Here is a 15,075-nt window from a genome sequence, read left to right as displayed (position 1 = left end):
TTTGTTGAACCAACGAAGGGCCCCTATTCCCCTGCCTTGGGGTGGGCCCATCTTCCTCACTCTTTGAGGCTGCTTTGGGGGTTTTTTTTTTAATATAAATGACCTGATGATTCATAATCCTATGACCAGCGAGTGGGTCATCACTCTGTTACCTTATTACACCCCTTGGTCCCAGAAGACGCAGAAGGCTCCTGTGTGAAGAGGGAGGAGCAAGAGTGGGAGGGGCAGCGAAGAACGAAGAACTCACAACTTAAAAGGGGCTCATACCACTTCCTCCCCACACTGGGGAGCTCAAGCCCCAGCGCAGCCTTCCTGTGTGGTTTCAGCTGCCCAGAGAGTGTCATGGACTTGGGTGAGTGAGCCTTCCTCTGCGAGAAAGAAGAGTAATGGGGTCACTTGGACACCCAGACTGACTTTGTGGAATGGGAGTGGAAGGCATGGGGGAGCCTACCGGAGAAGTCTGGTTCTGTGGGTGGGGATCGGTGGCTGCTCCCAGAGAAATGTCACCCTGTTCTTCCAGGCATGAAGGGTGCATCTTTCAGACCCGGGCAAGGGGGTAATCGCTGGTACCAGGACAAAGGGGTCAAGGTCGTGTCTTCTAGAACAGTAGGTACTAAAGAAGGCAGCAGGGCAGGGGATAGTGGTGATCTGGACAGCACCTATTCTCCCTCTCAGCTTGGGGTGATGGGTGAGGCTCTCAGGACCTGTTTCATCAGGGAGAAATGCTCAGAGGGCTCCGAATTTTCCACTCCTCCTCCAATTCCCACCTTTCTCCTCTGCTAATAGGGATTTGAATCTTTGTTCTCTTGTGGTTAGGAGGAGGAGCAAGTTCAAGGTGACTGCATGGTACAAATAGTACTAGGCAATGCAACGCAAGCCGGGTTGTGTCTCGGCTACCCATGGCACTGGCTCTGCCATTGCTTCTTGCAGGTGAAAGCCTGGGTGAATAACATGAAATGGGACAGCAAGGGGCATTCAGCTTGGAGAGGTCACAGCCAGGGCCTGCAGCACAGCCCCCTGCCTCACTTATGCACTTCTACCCAGGTGAATGACTCTTCTCTTTAAAAAAGAACCAAAACAAAACCAACCTCTGGTCTAACCTCAGTCTTAACGAGAAGGTGTACCAGGGAAGCCCCGAGGGAGTTCTGAGGGGTTCGTCCAGCCCCAGATACCCCCTTTATAAATATCAGCTGTGGAGTCAGACCTGGCAGAGGCTATGACGGCCAGGTTCCCTGGACGGCTCACTCTCACCAGCAAACAAGCACTGCGGCGGCCTCAAAGCCGCAATGGTGGCTTTAGAAAGTGAAGCTTCCATTTGCACTCTCTGCTGTCCTCACACCCCTCCCCACCACACTACACCACAGCCTCTTGACAGCATTTCTGTCTTTCCCACCCATCCAGAATCCTGGTGGACCCAGCAAACAACTATGAAAGGGTTAAGTAGCCACCCCACCCACTGACAACTCCTGGAAGGCAGGTGTGATTCTTACCTCTCTGAATCCCAGGTGCTTTGGGGGTGTGAGCAGAAGACATTTGTGAAATGAATGAATGGCATCAAGAACTCTGAGCTGATTTTAGTTTTTTAAAATCTCTTCCAACTACTCTCCTCCCAGCAGCCTACCCTCTAAACCCACCCCAGCCACCACAGGCACAGAATGCAGACGTCATCCACTAGAGACCCTGCTCCCGACTGACCTTTGTGAAGGGAACCAAGCAGTGTCCCAGCGGTGCGCTGGTAATGCTGGAAACCTGGCTCCCTGGGGTGAACAACGGCCCTGATCTGTAGTGCTTGCCAATTTCCATAGTGTAAACTCCCTCACCATGGCTGATGTCAAGCCTCCAGCCTATTTCAAGCCATGAAATAACGGAACACAGAGTTGGAGAGAGGTTACATCACTGGCTAATGAGCCTGTTAGAGCCAGCTCCAGTACACTACTGAGGGTCCTCCCCCAGACCTAGGTTTGGGGGTGCTAGACCCATGGGTTGTGATGTGGGGAGGGACGGCAACCTCTGGTCCTGGAGAAAAAGATGTTCTTGCTGCTTCACTCTACTCAAGAGAGCCCCAACGGCCAAGCACGAAATACCAAAAAATACCAAAAAATACCGGTAGGAGGGAAACCCACTGAGAAGCTTTTGCTCAGAACAGTCTCTGTTTTTCTCTTCATCTGCCCAGCAGGGAGCAAGGGGTGGGTGAGGGGGCAGAGTTTCTGTTACACAAAATGAAAATGCCAAACCAGGGCTGAGCTGGTCTTTTTCACGATTTGAATGGGAAGCCCCGAGGTGCCTCTTCCACTTTTAAGAAATGGGCCTAAGACCTCAGTTAGAATTCTTCAAAGCAGAGGAAACTAAACCTGCCACAGTTTGGCCAGGAATGGGGGCGGGGGCAGTGGGGGATGCTGAAGGAGTTTAGGGCCAGTCCCTCCTGGTCTTCTGGGAGCTTGGCTGGGGAGAAGTGGAATGTTGTGGGCTGGGGGAGCTGTTGGAAAAATCTCTCCTTTTTGCTTGGACTTTCTTTCAGTGAACTATCATTGATTGGGGAATTCAGGCCTGACCACTCTGGTGGGGAGAAAGCACATTTGTGTCAATACACCACTATGACAGAGTGAGAGACACAGTACTAATGAGGTAACAGGCAAGGTGCTTGTAAAGCTCAAGGGAAGAAATAGTGAACATGAGTCAGGAGAGCATTTAGGTTGGGTTTTGAAGGGTGTGTAGAAGTTCTCTACCAGACAAGGGGGCCCAGGATGGGACAGGGATAGAAGACTCAATTGCCATCAGAGGTCAACAAGGTAAATGCAAGAACGGGCATAAGATGGAGTAAGTGGAGGGAAGCAGAGTGAATCTGAGGGTGCATGCCCCACTTAAAGGCATCCAAACGCAACTTTTTGTAAACTCCATGCAGCCAAGCAAGTATCCTAGAGGGCTCAGCCTGCAGGTTCCCAGATGGTCAGCTCTGGCAAAAGTTAATAGCGATAAGAAAGAAGCAAGTTGAGGGGGGATGTAAAGAAGATTTTTCTTTTTCAATTAATTGAGTTAAAGGATGAGATTTGTGTTTTGGAAGGAGTTCAGTGGCAGCAAAGCCTTATGTCAGGGCAGAGGTGGGACCAGCTCTGAGATGTTGGGAGAGAGAAGCAACTGAACTGGGTGACCAGCGGGGTGTGGGGGAGTGAGGATTCCCTTCATGCTCCATGAGGGTCCCTCTACACAGCAGGCTCATCGGAAATGTAATGTTACACAGTAGTGAGAGTTGTGTTCAAATCTCACAACCATCTCTTAGCAGCTGTGTGACCCCAGGCAAGTGACTTAACCTCTCTGGGCCTCTATTTTCTGGAAGATAGAATGAGAATCACCAGGGGTAGCTCACAGGATGGTATGAGGGAGATATACATAACAACTAAGAGGCAGCACAGAAGAGCGGTTATGAGTACAGTTTCTGGAATCGGACTGGTTCAAAGCCCAGTTCCACTGCTAGCCAGTGGTGACCCTGGGAAAGGTACTATTTTTTCCTCATTGCTAAATGGGGAATGATAGCAGTACCTATCTCATAAGGCTTTTGTGAAGATGATCATACATGGAAATGTTTTGGTACTTAGTGAGAGCTCAGTAACTACGAATTCTATCACTAGATCAAGCAGTTGATATCATAGTGACCGCAAGATTCAACCAGCTCTCATCCATCCCTGCCTGTTGTCTAAAAGGGCATCCCCAGGCCTCTCACCTTCTCTCCAGTTTCCTACCATGTCCTTGCTTCTTTCCTCACCCTCTCCCCTCCCCCAAAAAGAGAAAAATTGAGTTGGCAAGCGAGGAATTCCAGAGAAGAAAAAGTTTGAGGTGGCTTTTGTGGCCAGTCGAAGGGCAGCCATGATCCCCTGGGTGGCCTGAAGAACCCGGAAAATGTGGGGATGGAAGTTTGGGGTTTGGGGGAGCAGCCAGCCAGCAATCCCCTCCTCCCAGACAAGAAGGAAGTTTCTCTTGCTGGGAGCTCAGGTTGGAGTTCGAGGGAATTTTCTTTTCATTATGATCCTTACTAAAAACTCAAGAACTCAGAAAATGCCCAGCATATACGTCAACCACTCCTCAACCCCTGAGATTCCCAACTTCACTGGTCCCACCCAAGCTGCTGCCCAAAGCAGTTGCTTTATGACTTTGTAACAGACAGAAATGATCTGACTCATGGCCACCAACAAGGCCCCCTCTGCCACACTCTAGAGTTCCCCTAAGTTCCCATTTAGTTAACTTTCTTAAAAGTATCCTATTCTGGTCCTACAAGATCCCTGCTCATTCACCATCTCCAACACACATGGAGTGTGAAATCACCCCCCCACACCCCCCCCACACACACACACCAGTTCCCACCCCCTACCCCCTACCCCCTACCCTAGCCAGTGGCAAAAGAAATGGGACAGGGCCCAGAAGAAGGGGTTAATGGCGTAAAATAGAAACACGGTTCTTGCTCCTCATAGCTCGCTCGTTGGAACTTGTCAAAACTTTGAGGTTTCTCAGTTCTCGCTGACAGTCAGAGCAAGCTTTCTCTAGAGTAACCGTAAGATATCTTCGGTTAAAGAAACCTCGAGCACTTCACATCAAGATGACTCAGTGGAGGATGGGCAGTGAGTGCGTTGAACCCTGATGAGAGTGTGGTTAAGGGTAGGCATGTGGACACAAACTCAGGGGTTTAAAGGGTAATTCAGCAAGGAAGGGGGGATGGGAGGGTGAGCTCTGATGTTGCACAAGGATCCATTCCCTCCCAGAACTGCAAATACTCAGGCGCAAACTGGGGATGATGGGACAGTGGGTGCCTGTCCCCAGAAATAGAAGACACAGCTAGGAAGACAGGTCCAAGTAGACAGTAGAGGGCTTGACTGCAGTGCTAAACATCAGGGACTTCCTCCTTAGGGTTGTAAGGATTTAGGAGGGAGCAGAGGGGGTTTGCCTCGAGTTATGCTTTAGGTCACAGCGGTTCTCAACCTGTGGGTCGCGACCCCTTTGGGGGTCGAACGACCCTTTCACAGGGGTCACCTAAGAAAACAAAAAGATATTTACACTACGATTCATAACACTAGCAAAATTACAGTTATAGAGTAGCAACGAAAATAATTTGATGGTTGGGGGTCACCACGACATGAACTGTATTAAGGGGTCGCGGCATTAGGAAGGTTGAGAACAGCTGCTTTAGGAAGATGTGTCTAGCAGTAGTGTGCAGTATAACTTGTTTTTTTGGGAAGGGCGGTGAGAAATACCTACCTATTTATGTGGCTTGATGTCCTTCCTCCTTTTCCCCAGGAACCACAAGCAAAGAATCCTTTCCTCAGGCACTCTCCCCTTGGAAAACATGCAAAGCAACTTGGGTGTCATGAAGGGAGATTTCCAGCAGGTGGTGCTGTAGTCAAGGACACAGGCTCACTGGGTCTGTGTGGCATCCTTTTGGGAAGCAGGACACTTTGCTTGCTTGAGCGGGGAGTCCCAGCCTCCAGAAGGTGCTTGAAGCAGGGTCCCAACCATTTCCCTGTCCCTACTGAGACTGGAGGTGCGACGGGCCAGCAAGTCTTGGCTTGGCATTCATTTGTGGCATCACAGACTCTCTTCGTCTGTGGGCCAGACCCCGGCTGGGAATTGAGGGTCAGGTGATGGGGAGGGGGCTACAAAGATGAAGAAAGCACAGCTCCTTTCCTCAGGGTGCTCCCAGGCTGTTAAGTGAGATAAGACTTCTACATAAATTACCCTGTGAACTCCCTGCTCAGCCCTCAGAAGAAATAAGTTCCTGGTCCAGCCCTCAGCTCAGCCACAGAGCAGAGCTGAGTAGCCAAGTACCCGTCCTCCATCTGCAGCACATCAGGCCTGCTAACCTGGCATCTCGGCCCGCTGCTTAGACCCAAGCGGAGCCTCCTGACTTCCAGGCTCTGACCCCTGCTCTGGGCAGGATCCTTTCCCACAGCAGACCTCATGTTCCCCTTCCACCCATCTCCTAAGGCCCTGGATTAGAAACAACTTGAAGAAGAGAAAACACACTTCAGTCAAGCAAAAAAATAAAACAAAAACAAAAGTATTTACCTCAGGGAATAGTCTCCATCCCACCACACTGCCACAGGACAGGGCCCCTCAGGCCACCTTGGTGCTTCCTCCCTCTAAGGGCAAGCCAGACATTCATTCATTCACCAGCATGCAATGCCTGGGCACCTCCTCTACTCTGGGCCTGCACTGGGTAAAGAGGAAAAAAGGCAAGCTGGCGGGGTGGGCCAGATCAGTCAGCCCTGGATCAATGTCAGTGGAATGAGGGGGTATTGGGGAGCCCCATGGGTCCCTGAAGCACTCTCCCATCCATCTCTGAGAGGCCAGTTAACACTCCTCTACCCAACCCTGTGAAACCACCCTATTCCTTCAGCCAGCCTCCCTCAGGAGATGCTCAGGGCTTCATATGTGTCTGCCCACCCTCCTGTGCGCAGGAGAAATGCTCCCCAATGGCTTCTGGCACCAGAGAAGTGCATGACACATACACACACACACATACACACACACACACACACACACACCACACACACACCACACACACACACACACCCCTACCACCACCACCTCAGGGTCTTGCTTCCTGCATAACCTAAAGTGGGAGGGGGCCATTCAGACCCAGGCGTTAAGGTCAGTTGAAGCCCAGCCTTGAGGGTTGGTCTGGGCAGGATGGACTTTTCAACTCCAGAAGAGGCCCTGAAGAGCCGAGAAGGGGGAGGCTGGCCTGCCTCTTGATGTGCTCCTTTCAGGGACCTCGGAGTGGAGGAGGAGGAGAAGGCGAGGGCAGCGAGGCCGGGCAGCCGGCCAGGTGCTTCGAGGCACAATCTGGTTCTGATGTTCTGTTTCAGCAAACACAGTTCCTGGAGCTTGTGATGAAAGTCCCCAACAGCATCTCCCGTCTCAGCGGCTTTCTTTAATAACAAAGATCTGTCCCTGCCAAGCAATAACTTTCTCACCTTGTCTCCTGCAGGGAAGCCGATGAAAAGCGTGCTGGTGGTAGCTCTCCTCGTCATTTTCCAGGTGAGGTCTGATCCCTCCTCTACACACACACACACACACACACACACACACACACACACACACACACACACGCCACCCCGTCCCTGAACCCACCCCTCCCAAGCCCAGGGTTCTGGTGCAAGAGCTGGGCATTTGCTGGAAGGAAACAGACCCAGACATTTAACCCACTCGCCATTCATTTAGCTGATGGTTGTCCCTCTCCACCTGCCGAGTGACCCTAGAAAGCCAAGGACAGATGCTCTCTGAACCTCCTTTATTCCATTTAAATTAAAACATGAGGGGAAAATAAGTAACCACCACCTTCCCCACCCCGCTTCCAGTATCCCCATCCAACAGATAGAAACGTGGACTCCGGCTGAGCTCTTGGAGAGAGAGGAGCCTCGAAAAGCCAAAGCTGTCAGGTTACTGGGTGTTGCACGTGGGTGTTGCACCCACACGTGTAAAATCTCATATGTTTTACTGAGCTGAGAAAAGAACCTTTGGTGTGGTGACCTGGTTACTATCCTATCACCCCAAGGCTGCCTCCCTCCCCAACCTCCAGCCAAAGGCTCCCCTAGAAGTCCAGTTCCCTTTTGTGAAATAAAGACACCCATCTGAGCCCCACTGGGTGCCAGAGAAAGGATGGGGCCCAGGACCCAGGGGGCCACATATACTGTATAGGAGCCTGAACTCTGCAGGAGCAAAACCCCCCCAATTTACAAGGCTTTGCTTCTCAACCCCAGAAGTGGAGACAGAGAACTTGTCCCCACCAAGTGCCACAGTTAGAAAAAACTGTAACTCAAGGAGTCAACTCTCCCCCATTTGTTGGGGGTGGGAGCTCTCTTGGAGGGGGCGGGGGTGGCTGAGACAAGAGCTGGAGAGGCATGGCTTCAGATTTGGCTCTTCCCCAGGTCTGGAGGCCAGAGGGGCAGCTTTCCAGGAGCTCTGGCCAGAGGCAGGCCCCAAGCTGGGCACTGTTCCCAAAACCCCATCCCAAAGGCCCCCCGGAGCTTGGGTTGCAGCCCACAGCCTGGCCCCCTTCCCCATCACCGCTCCCTCCCCCTCTCTCTTCCCTGTTTCCAGGACTTGGGAGGAGCTATATTGCTACCAGGGGAGACTGGGAAGATTGGGGAGGGGATGAAGGACAGCTAGGGCTCATTCGTCTCTTTACTTGGGGGGATAGAGGTGGGTCAGACGGGACAGGATGTGGTGAGGCTGTGGGCTGCAGAGGCTTGGAGCCTGATGGCCCATGGAGGGTGGGTAGTAAAGCGGGGAAAGAGAAGGCAGGACGGGGTGGTGAGGAACACAATTCATAGAGGCTGGGTGTACGGAAAGCCCAGAGCCCACTTAAGTCCAGGGACCCCAGATTTAAGGCCTTGGACCTTACCATGGGTAGTCTTCCAGGACCCCCCCCCAGGCTGTAATCATGCCCAGACGAGCAGAAAGGGCTTGCCACTGACTTTTCTTTTCGAGAGAGTAATGCCAAAGAAAAGGCTCCTGGACATTATTTTGTCCTCCTCCTGTCCCCAAGCAGGACAGTGATGAATCCAGAATTTGGAAGTCAGAAAGAGACAGGATACAGGAAAGTCGGGAGATTGGGCTCCGTTTCTGGCTATGTAACCTTGAGTGAGTCACGTCACTCATCCAAGTGCCACCACCACCCACCCCCGCCCCCTGCATCTCTACAGTCCCTCCAGCTCCCCAATGGTACGAGAATCCATCATGTTGAGCTACCCAGAGCCCATTTCCCAGAGGAAAGACCATCAGCTTCTAGCCCAGCTCCCAGCCTTGCACGGGCGCAGCCATTGCTGTATAGGGGTGCATAGAAGCATAAGAAACGTGGGTGCCCTCCTTCATTGATAAAAATCGCAGCAGGCCGCCTAAATCTTCACCCTACCCTGCATACAGGCTAAAAAAAGCCCTGAGCAGCTGAGCCTGCTGATTGAGATCTGCCGGAAGAGACTGCAAGGAAGAGAGAGGCAGAGAGGTGGGAGGAGAGGGTGGGAGCCCAGAGGGAGGGTGGGAGACAGAGCTGTGCTTCCTTTCAGGCCTCCAAGAGGACTGGGTCACGGCTGAGCAGGCGGCAGCCCCGTGGCCCCGTCATCCACACCTGCGATAGCATGCACGGGGCACGCATTGCCTGAGCCCGACCCTGTGCCACGGGCCCCAGGGGTCCATAAGAGTCTTCTAATTGCTCACCACCCATGATCACGGTGGCTTGCCCCAAACCAGGGTTAATGGAGTTTCTGACTTCCTCCCTTCTCACTCCAGGCCCTCCTCAACCTTAACTCCAAGGTGGATTTTCCCTCAAAAGCTGAGGTCTTTTCTTGGCCCTCCTTTCCAGAAAGCTCTTTCTACCAAGTTCTAAAGGAGGCTCAGGAAGAAAGACAAAGACTCCCACTCTCCCGGAATTTCCAGCGAGAGAAATAAAACCTCTGTGGAGATGAACTGGTGCGAGAACCTGGGTTAGGTCCCTCACAACAACCATGTGAAGGAGATAGCATTCATCTGTATTTCACCGATGAGAAAACTGAGGCTCAGAGAGATGAAGTGTGGTTTACCAGCTCAAGGCTCATTTGACCCCAAAGCCCAGACTATTTTCAGTCCGTCGGCACCTGTAAGGTTGAGTCTCTCAGAGCTGGCAAACTTGGACCCTGGCTGCTTATTAGACATGCAGCATCTCGGGCCCCACCCCAGGATGGACGTCTTTAACAAGATCCCCGGGTAACTCATATACATGTTAAAATTTGAGAAGCACTGATTTCAAGCCAAAGAGTCACCTGGAAAGTTTAGAAAAACAGATTCCTGGGCCCTACTCTGAGATTCTGGCACAGCCGGTCTCAGGTGGGGTCCAAGAATTTGCAGGTGATGCTGATGACGCTGATGATGGGGATCACATTTGGGGACCACACCATTTGACACCATTGCTCTGGGCAATCCCAGGGCAGCGAGATTTAGACTCACTTAGCTAAGCTGGCTCACATCCCCCTGTTCCCGTCCCACAGGTGTGCCTGTGCCAAGATGAGGTCACGGACGATTACATCGGCGACAACACCACGGTGGACTATACGCAGTTCGAGTCTGTGTGCTTCAAGAAGGACGTGCGGAACTTTAAGGCCTGGTTCCTCCCAATCATGTACTCGGTCATCTGCTTCGTGGGGCTGCTGGGCAACGGGCTGGTGGTGCTGACCTACATCTATTTCAAGAGGCTCAAGACCATGACCGATACCTACCTGCTCAACCTGGCCATGGCGGACATCCTCTTCCTCCTGACCCTTCCCTTCTGGGCGTACAGCGCGGCCAAGTCCTGGGTCTTCGGCATCCACATGTGCAAGCTCATCTTCGGCATCTACAAGATGAGCTTCTTCAGTGGCATGCTCCTGCTTCTTTGCATCAGCATTGACCGCTACGTGGCCATCGTCCAGGCCGTCTCGGCCCACCGCCACCGCGCCCGCGTCCTCTTCGTCAGCAAGCTCTCCTGCGTGGCCATCTGGATCCTGGCCGCCGTGCTCTCCGTCCCAGAGCTGCTGTACAGCGGCATCCAGAAGAGCAGCAGCGAGCAGGCGTTGCGGTGCTCCCTCATCACTGAGCACGTGGAGGCCTTGATTACCATCCAGGTGGCCCAGATGGTGGTGGGCTTTCTCGTCCCCCTGGTGGCCATGAGCTTCTGCTACCTTGTCATCATCCGCACCCTGCTCCAGGCGCGCAACTTCGAACGTAACAAGGCCATCAAGGTGATCATCGCTGTGGTGGTGGTCTTCATAGCTTTCCAGCTGCCCTACAACGGGGTGGTCCTGGCCCAGACGGTGGCCAACTTCAATATCACCACCACCAGCAGCTGTGAGCTCAGCAAGCAACTCAACATCGCCTACGACATCACCTACAGCCTGGCCTGCGTTCGCTGCTGTGTCAACCCTTTCTTGTACGCCTTCATCGGCGTCAAGTTTCGCAATGACCTCTTCAAGCTCTTCAAGGACTTGGGCTGCCTCAGCCAGGAGCGGCTCCGGCAGTGGTCGTCTTGCCGACACACCCGGCGTACCTCGATGAGTATGGAGGCCGAGACCACCACCACCTTCTCCCCGTAGAGGCTCTCCTGCCTGGACTAGAGGGACCCCCCCTCCCCGGGTCCCCGGGTCGGGGACAGGGAGCAGATGACATGACTCAGAACCCAAAAGCTGCTGAGGGAAAGGCAGTTCTTCTGACCGTTTGAAGACCTATCTCATGGTGAAAACCCGCATGACAGAAGACAGATGAACCCCAACCCTAGCTACCTCAACCAAGTTTGCAAAGATATGTGGCTGATATAGCTACCAGATCGGGCAACACTCCAACACAAAGGCTGTTGTCCCCTCAAACCAAAAACCAAAAGTGAAAGTTGAGAAAGTTCACACCTCCTGGATCAAAGGGATAGGCGTTGGTGAGAGCTAGGGGGGTGGAAGGACCTGGGGAGCCCTCTGAATGAACCTGAGGCAAAGTCTTCCAGAAAACAAGGCTCTGTCTCCAAGACTAGAAGTGGTGGGGAGACTTCTTGGCTTGGCAGGGAGAGGGGGATGCCAATAGGTCAACTACCTCTCTGAATCCCTCCCTCCCTCTCTCTTTTTCCACTGTCATCCAAGCCAGCAAGAAATGGCAGCCTCCAACCTCCCTACAAACATACTTGCCCCTCGCCTGCTGCCCCTTCTCAGGCTGTTGCCCTCCCAGGCTCTCCACAGGGAGGGGTGTGGTGTTTCCTGCAGGCCAGGCCAGCTGCCTCCAGCCGGCCAAAGCCGTGTCTCCAGCCAGGGCTCTGGGGCGGGGATGACGCGTGGCCAGACCTTCTCAGGTCTCAGCTCTGTTAGGATGGAGGCGAGGGGAGAGAGAAAGGGTAGGGGCCGGGGCGTGGGTGTGGGTGACAGCGCTGGCTGCTGAAGGCCAACGAGCTGCTTCTTTGTTCTTTGTCACAGGGACAAAATACTTTTCATCCTGTTCTGCTTTCAGTTCATTAAGAGAGCACATTTTACTCATACACAAATAAAAGTTTTCCCTTGAGGAAACAACAACTTTAAAAGAAAGGAAAAATTTTTTTGGTAAATGGCAAATGAGTGTGTTCTTGTTGTGCAAACCCCCACGCCCCACGTGACTATCCGCACTTTCCTCCTCTCCGACCGCCCACAGTCTTCGTTTCTCAGAGATGCTCAGAGCCAGGAGATCTACTGAGCTACACTCTGAGCCCATCTAGTGACCCAGGCCCAAGAGGCTGAAAGGTAGCAGGAGGGAAAGGGCAGGGTGTCCATCTTACAAATACCCTTCCAGAGCTCATGGGACAGGACCAAAGCCTTTGTGGTCAGCAGTGACCCAGGGTCACTGGTCTGAGCTGCGCTTTGGAGAACCAAGTTGTCCCTATAACCTCTACAGCTGGGAACACTCTGTGACCCTTAGCAGTACTTACAGGCTGGTCTGCTCATCTATCCTAGCTCAGCCTGGAACTCGAGCCCCTGACCCTTTGTCAGTCCCCTCAGGCTCCAAAATCTGGTGTTTAGAGGGAGGGCCTCCCCGTTGAGCTAGGGGACCTCCACATGCTGGATTAAGGGAGCTTGGGATGGGACCCATATGAGAGGCTGCGTTCTTCGCTGGGTGCTTGAACGCCAGGTCCACCCATGACTCTCCCTACCGGCCGCTATTGCAGCAATGGCTTCCACGGTGTGGATACCCATCATGGAGGGACAGGGGTCAGGGACAGCCACTGCCCCACACAGGCCCAGGGTCCATGTCACTGGGTGCCCTGATGTCCACCCAGATCTCTGACTTCTCCAAACCAGAGAGAAGGTCAGTTCAACCTGTGATATCTGAGGAGGTAGGTGTCTGAAGGGCCCAGCGCTGAAATAGCTCGGGGCCTGAGAAGGGCCTGGGGGTGCGTGTGGGGCTGAGACACTTGTGAGAAAAGGTGATTCCATCAATTTTCCAAAGTGAAAAGAGCCTCCTCAAAAAAATCGAGGCTGCCTGAACATGAAGCCCATTCTCTAATCTCCTAAGCACATGACAATACCCTCCTCCGAGGGGTGCCCTGGGCACAATTTGTCAGCCAGGAACCAGAGCCCTGGCAGGAAGGACCCTGGCACAGGTGCGGGCAGCGTGACACAGCGATCACAGCAGCGGCATGAAATATTAAAGACGCAGCTGCCACTGTGCATGCGAGTGTGGGGCGAGGGGTGATCCCAGCGTGCCTGTGAGGCCCCGAGGGGAACATGCCCGGTGTGTGTGGGTGTGAGCCGGTTGGTGTGCTCATCCTAATGAGGTAATGGGAGGGAAAACTATCCTCCATTCCTGAAGAGGAGGAATGCAACAGAGCGGTCGGCCATGAACCAGAAGCCGGGCCAACCTCACGAACATGCCCCCTTGGCTCCAAATATTATATTTTTTTTCCAAAATAACTGGACGTCCCCGAGTATTTACAAAGACAACAAAACTCCCAGGAATGTTAATTCCCCAAACTGCTTTTTCTCAGGAGTGCTGAACCTTGACTGGTGGCTGGCCTGGCCCTGCTCCCTTGCCCAACGCTCTCATGTACCGGCTCTGAGCTTTAGGGGACCCCTGGGAAGAAGAAACAGACTCACTGAGGAGCCCCACACACACACACACACACAGCACATGCATATCTATCTATCTATCTATCTATCTATCTATCATCTATCTTCTATCTATCTACCTATCTATCTATCTATCATCTACCTATCATCGCTCTCTCTTTCTCATCTGCTTCATATTACTGCCCCCCCCCAGTCCCTCTGTGTCTCTTGCAGCTTTCCCCTTCTTTCCATCACCAGCCCCTTGTCTCCTCATCCTACCCAGCTGCAACTCCAGGCCACATATCTGTCATTTCAGCCAGAAACACCACACTCCTCAAATCATGGACTCGCAGAGCTCCAAGGGACCTCAAAGATCAACTGGTCCGACACTCAGTCATTCTCTAGATGGAGAAACTGAGGCCCAGAGGGAGGAACTGACTTGCTTAATGAGACATTGCAATGTAGGGATATTGGATACATTTGCTTTGGAGACCTGAGGATCTGGCAGGACTGCAGGAGGAGGGTGGGGGAGAGCACAGGCTCTGGAGCTCAGCCGACTTTGTATCTCATCTCTCCTGCTTCCCAGCTGTGTGACCTTCAGCTGTTGCTCAACTGCTCTGAGTCTCAGATTTCTTCACTGCAAAATAGAGAGGAATTGGCAAATTCCTGGAATGTTGAGTGTAGTAATGAGAAGCATGGACTCTGCAGCCAGACTGCCTGGTTTGAATAGCAGCTGCACTACTCGGGCTGGTTATTCAGCCTCTGTGTGCCTCAGTTTCCTAATCTATGTAATGGGGATAGCCATAGTACCTACCTCCTAGGGTTGTTGTGAGAGATGAAAGAATTCATATATGTAACATGCTTAGAAATCCTTATAAAAATGTTGTTGGTAATCATTAAGAGATGTTTAATACATGGAAGCTTAAAACAAAAAAGATGCTTAGCTGCATGGAAACTCAGTTCAAATCCTTAGCCCCATTTTCATCCCCATGCAATTCATAAGTCAAGCTGGAAGGCAACTTTGAGATGAGTTGGTGTGTCCTTCCCACCGATTGTACAGGTAAGTCAGTGAGGCTCAGAGAAGGAAATCACGCCCCTGAGGTCTCTCAGGAGCTCTTGGCAATGCTAGACCTCGAACCCAGGCTCCAAGCTCCCATCCACAGCTCTTCCCCCAGACCTCCTGCGCTCATTTGCACACCCCTACCCTTCCCCCCTGGCATGCACCGCCCTCGTCCCACACCTTCTAGCTCTTCCCTGGCAGGCACCCTCCCTCTTGTCCTGTGGCCAGGTCCTTAAGAAGAACCTTCCCTCTTCCCTTACCTTGTTCCCGTCCTTGCCATTGGGTCTGGAAAAATAAAGTGCGAAAGAAATATGACAGTGAGCCCAAAGGAAATCAGACAACTGATCTTTTTAAGAAAGGATCCTCTCTGGGAGTTAGGTTTTCAGTTGCATTTCTGTGTTGAGGATGAACAGTACAGGCCTATGGGGGTAGGGGGGTGGGGGTTAAGGCAGATGAGATGGGGGA

General features: G+C 52.6%; 1 protein-coding gene across 1 annotated transcript; it reads left to right on the top strand.

Annotated features, from left to right (window-relative positions):
• The first annotated feature begins 220 nt into the window (after nucleotides 1–220).
• CCR7 (C-C motif chemokine receptor 7) lies at nucleotides 221–12,068 on the top strand. The gene is made up of 3 exons (XM_019638486.1): nucleotides 221–352; nucleotides 6,977–7,026; nucleotides 10,011–12,068. Exons 1-3 carry the CDS (start codon nucleotides 343–345, stop codon nucleotides 11,088–11,090), a joined length of 1,140 nt encoding a protein of 379 aa, XP_019494031.1. The 5' UTR covers nucleotides 221–342; the 3' UTR covers nucleotides 11,091–12,068.
• The last annotated feature ends 3,007 nt before the right edge of the window (nucleotides 12,069–15,075 follow it).

This window comes from Hipposideros armiger, unplaced genomic scaffold (genome assembly GCF_001890085.2).
Source record: "Hipposideros armiger isolate ML-2016 unplaced genomic scaffold, ASM189008v1 scaffold_40, whole genome shotgun sequence".
In the NCBI taxonomy this organism is placed as follows: domain Eukaryota; kingdom Metazoa; phylum Chordata; class Mammalia; order Chiroptera; family Hipposideridae; genus Hipposideros; species Hipposideros armiger.
The sequence above is the reverse complement of the archived record's forward strand: the minus strand, read 5'-3'. Positions and strand labels throughout refer to the sequence as shown.

What these genes read in the sequence shown, in the direction of transcription:
- CCR7 (XM_019638486.1), top strand. An exon ending in CTCTCCTCGTCATTTTCCAG is followed by an intron (nt 7,027 to 10,010) that starts GTGAGGTCTGAT and finishes CCCGTCCCACAG; the next exon opens with GTGTGCCTGTGCCAAGATGA.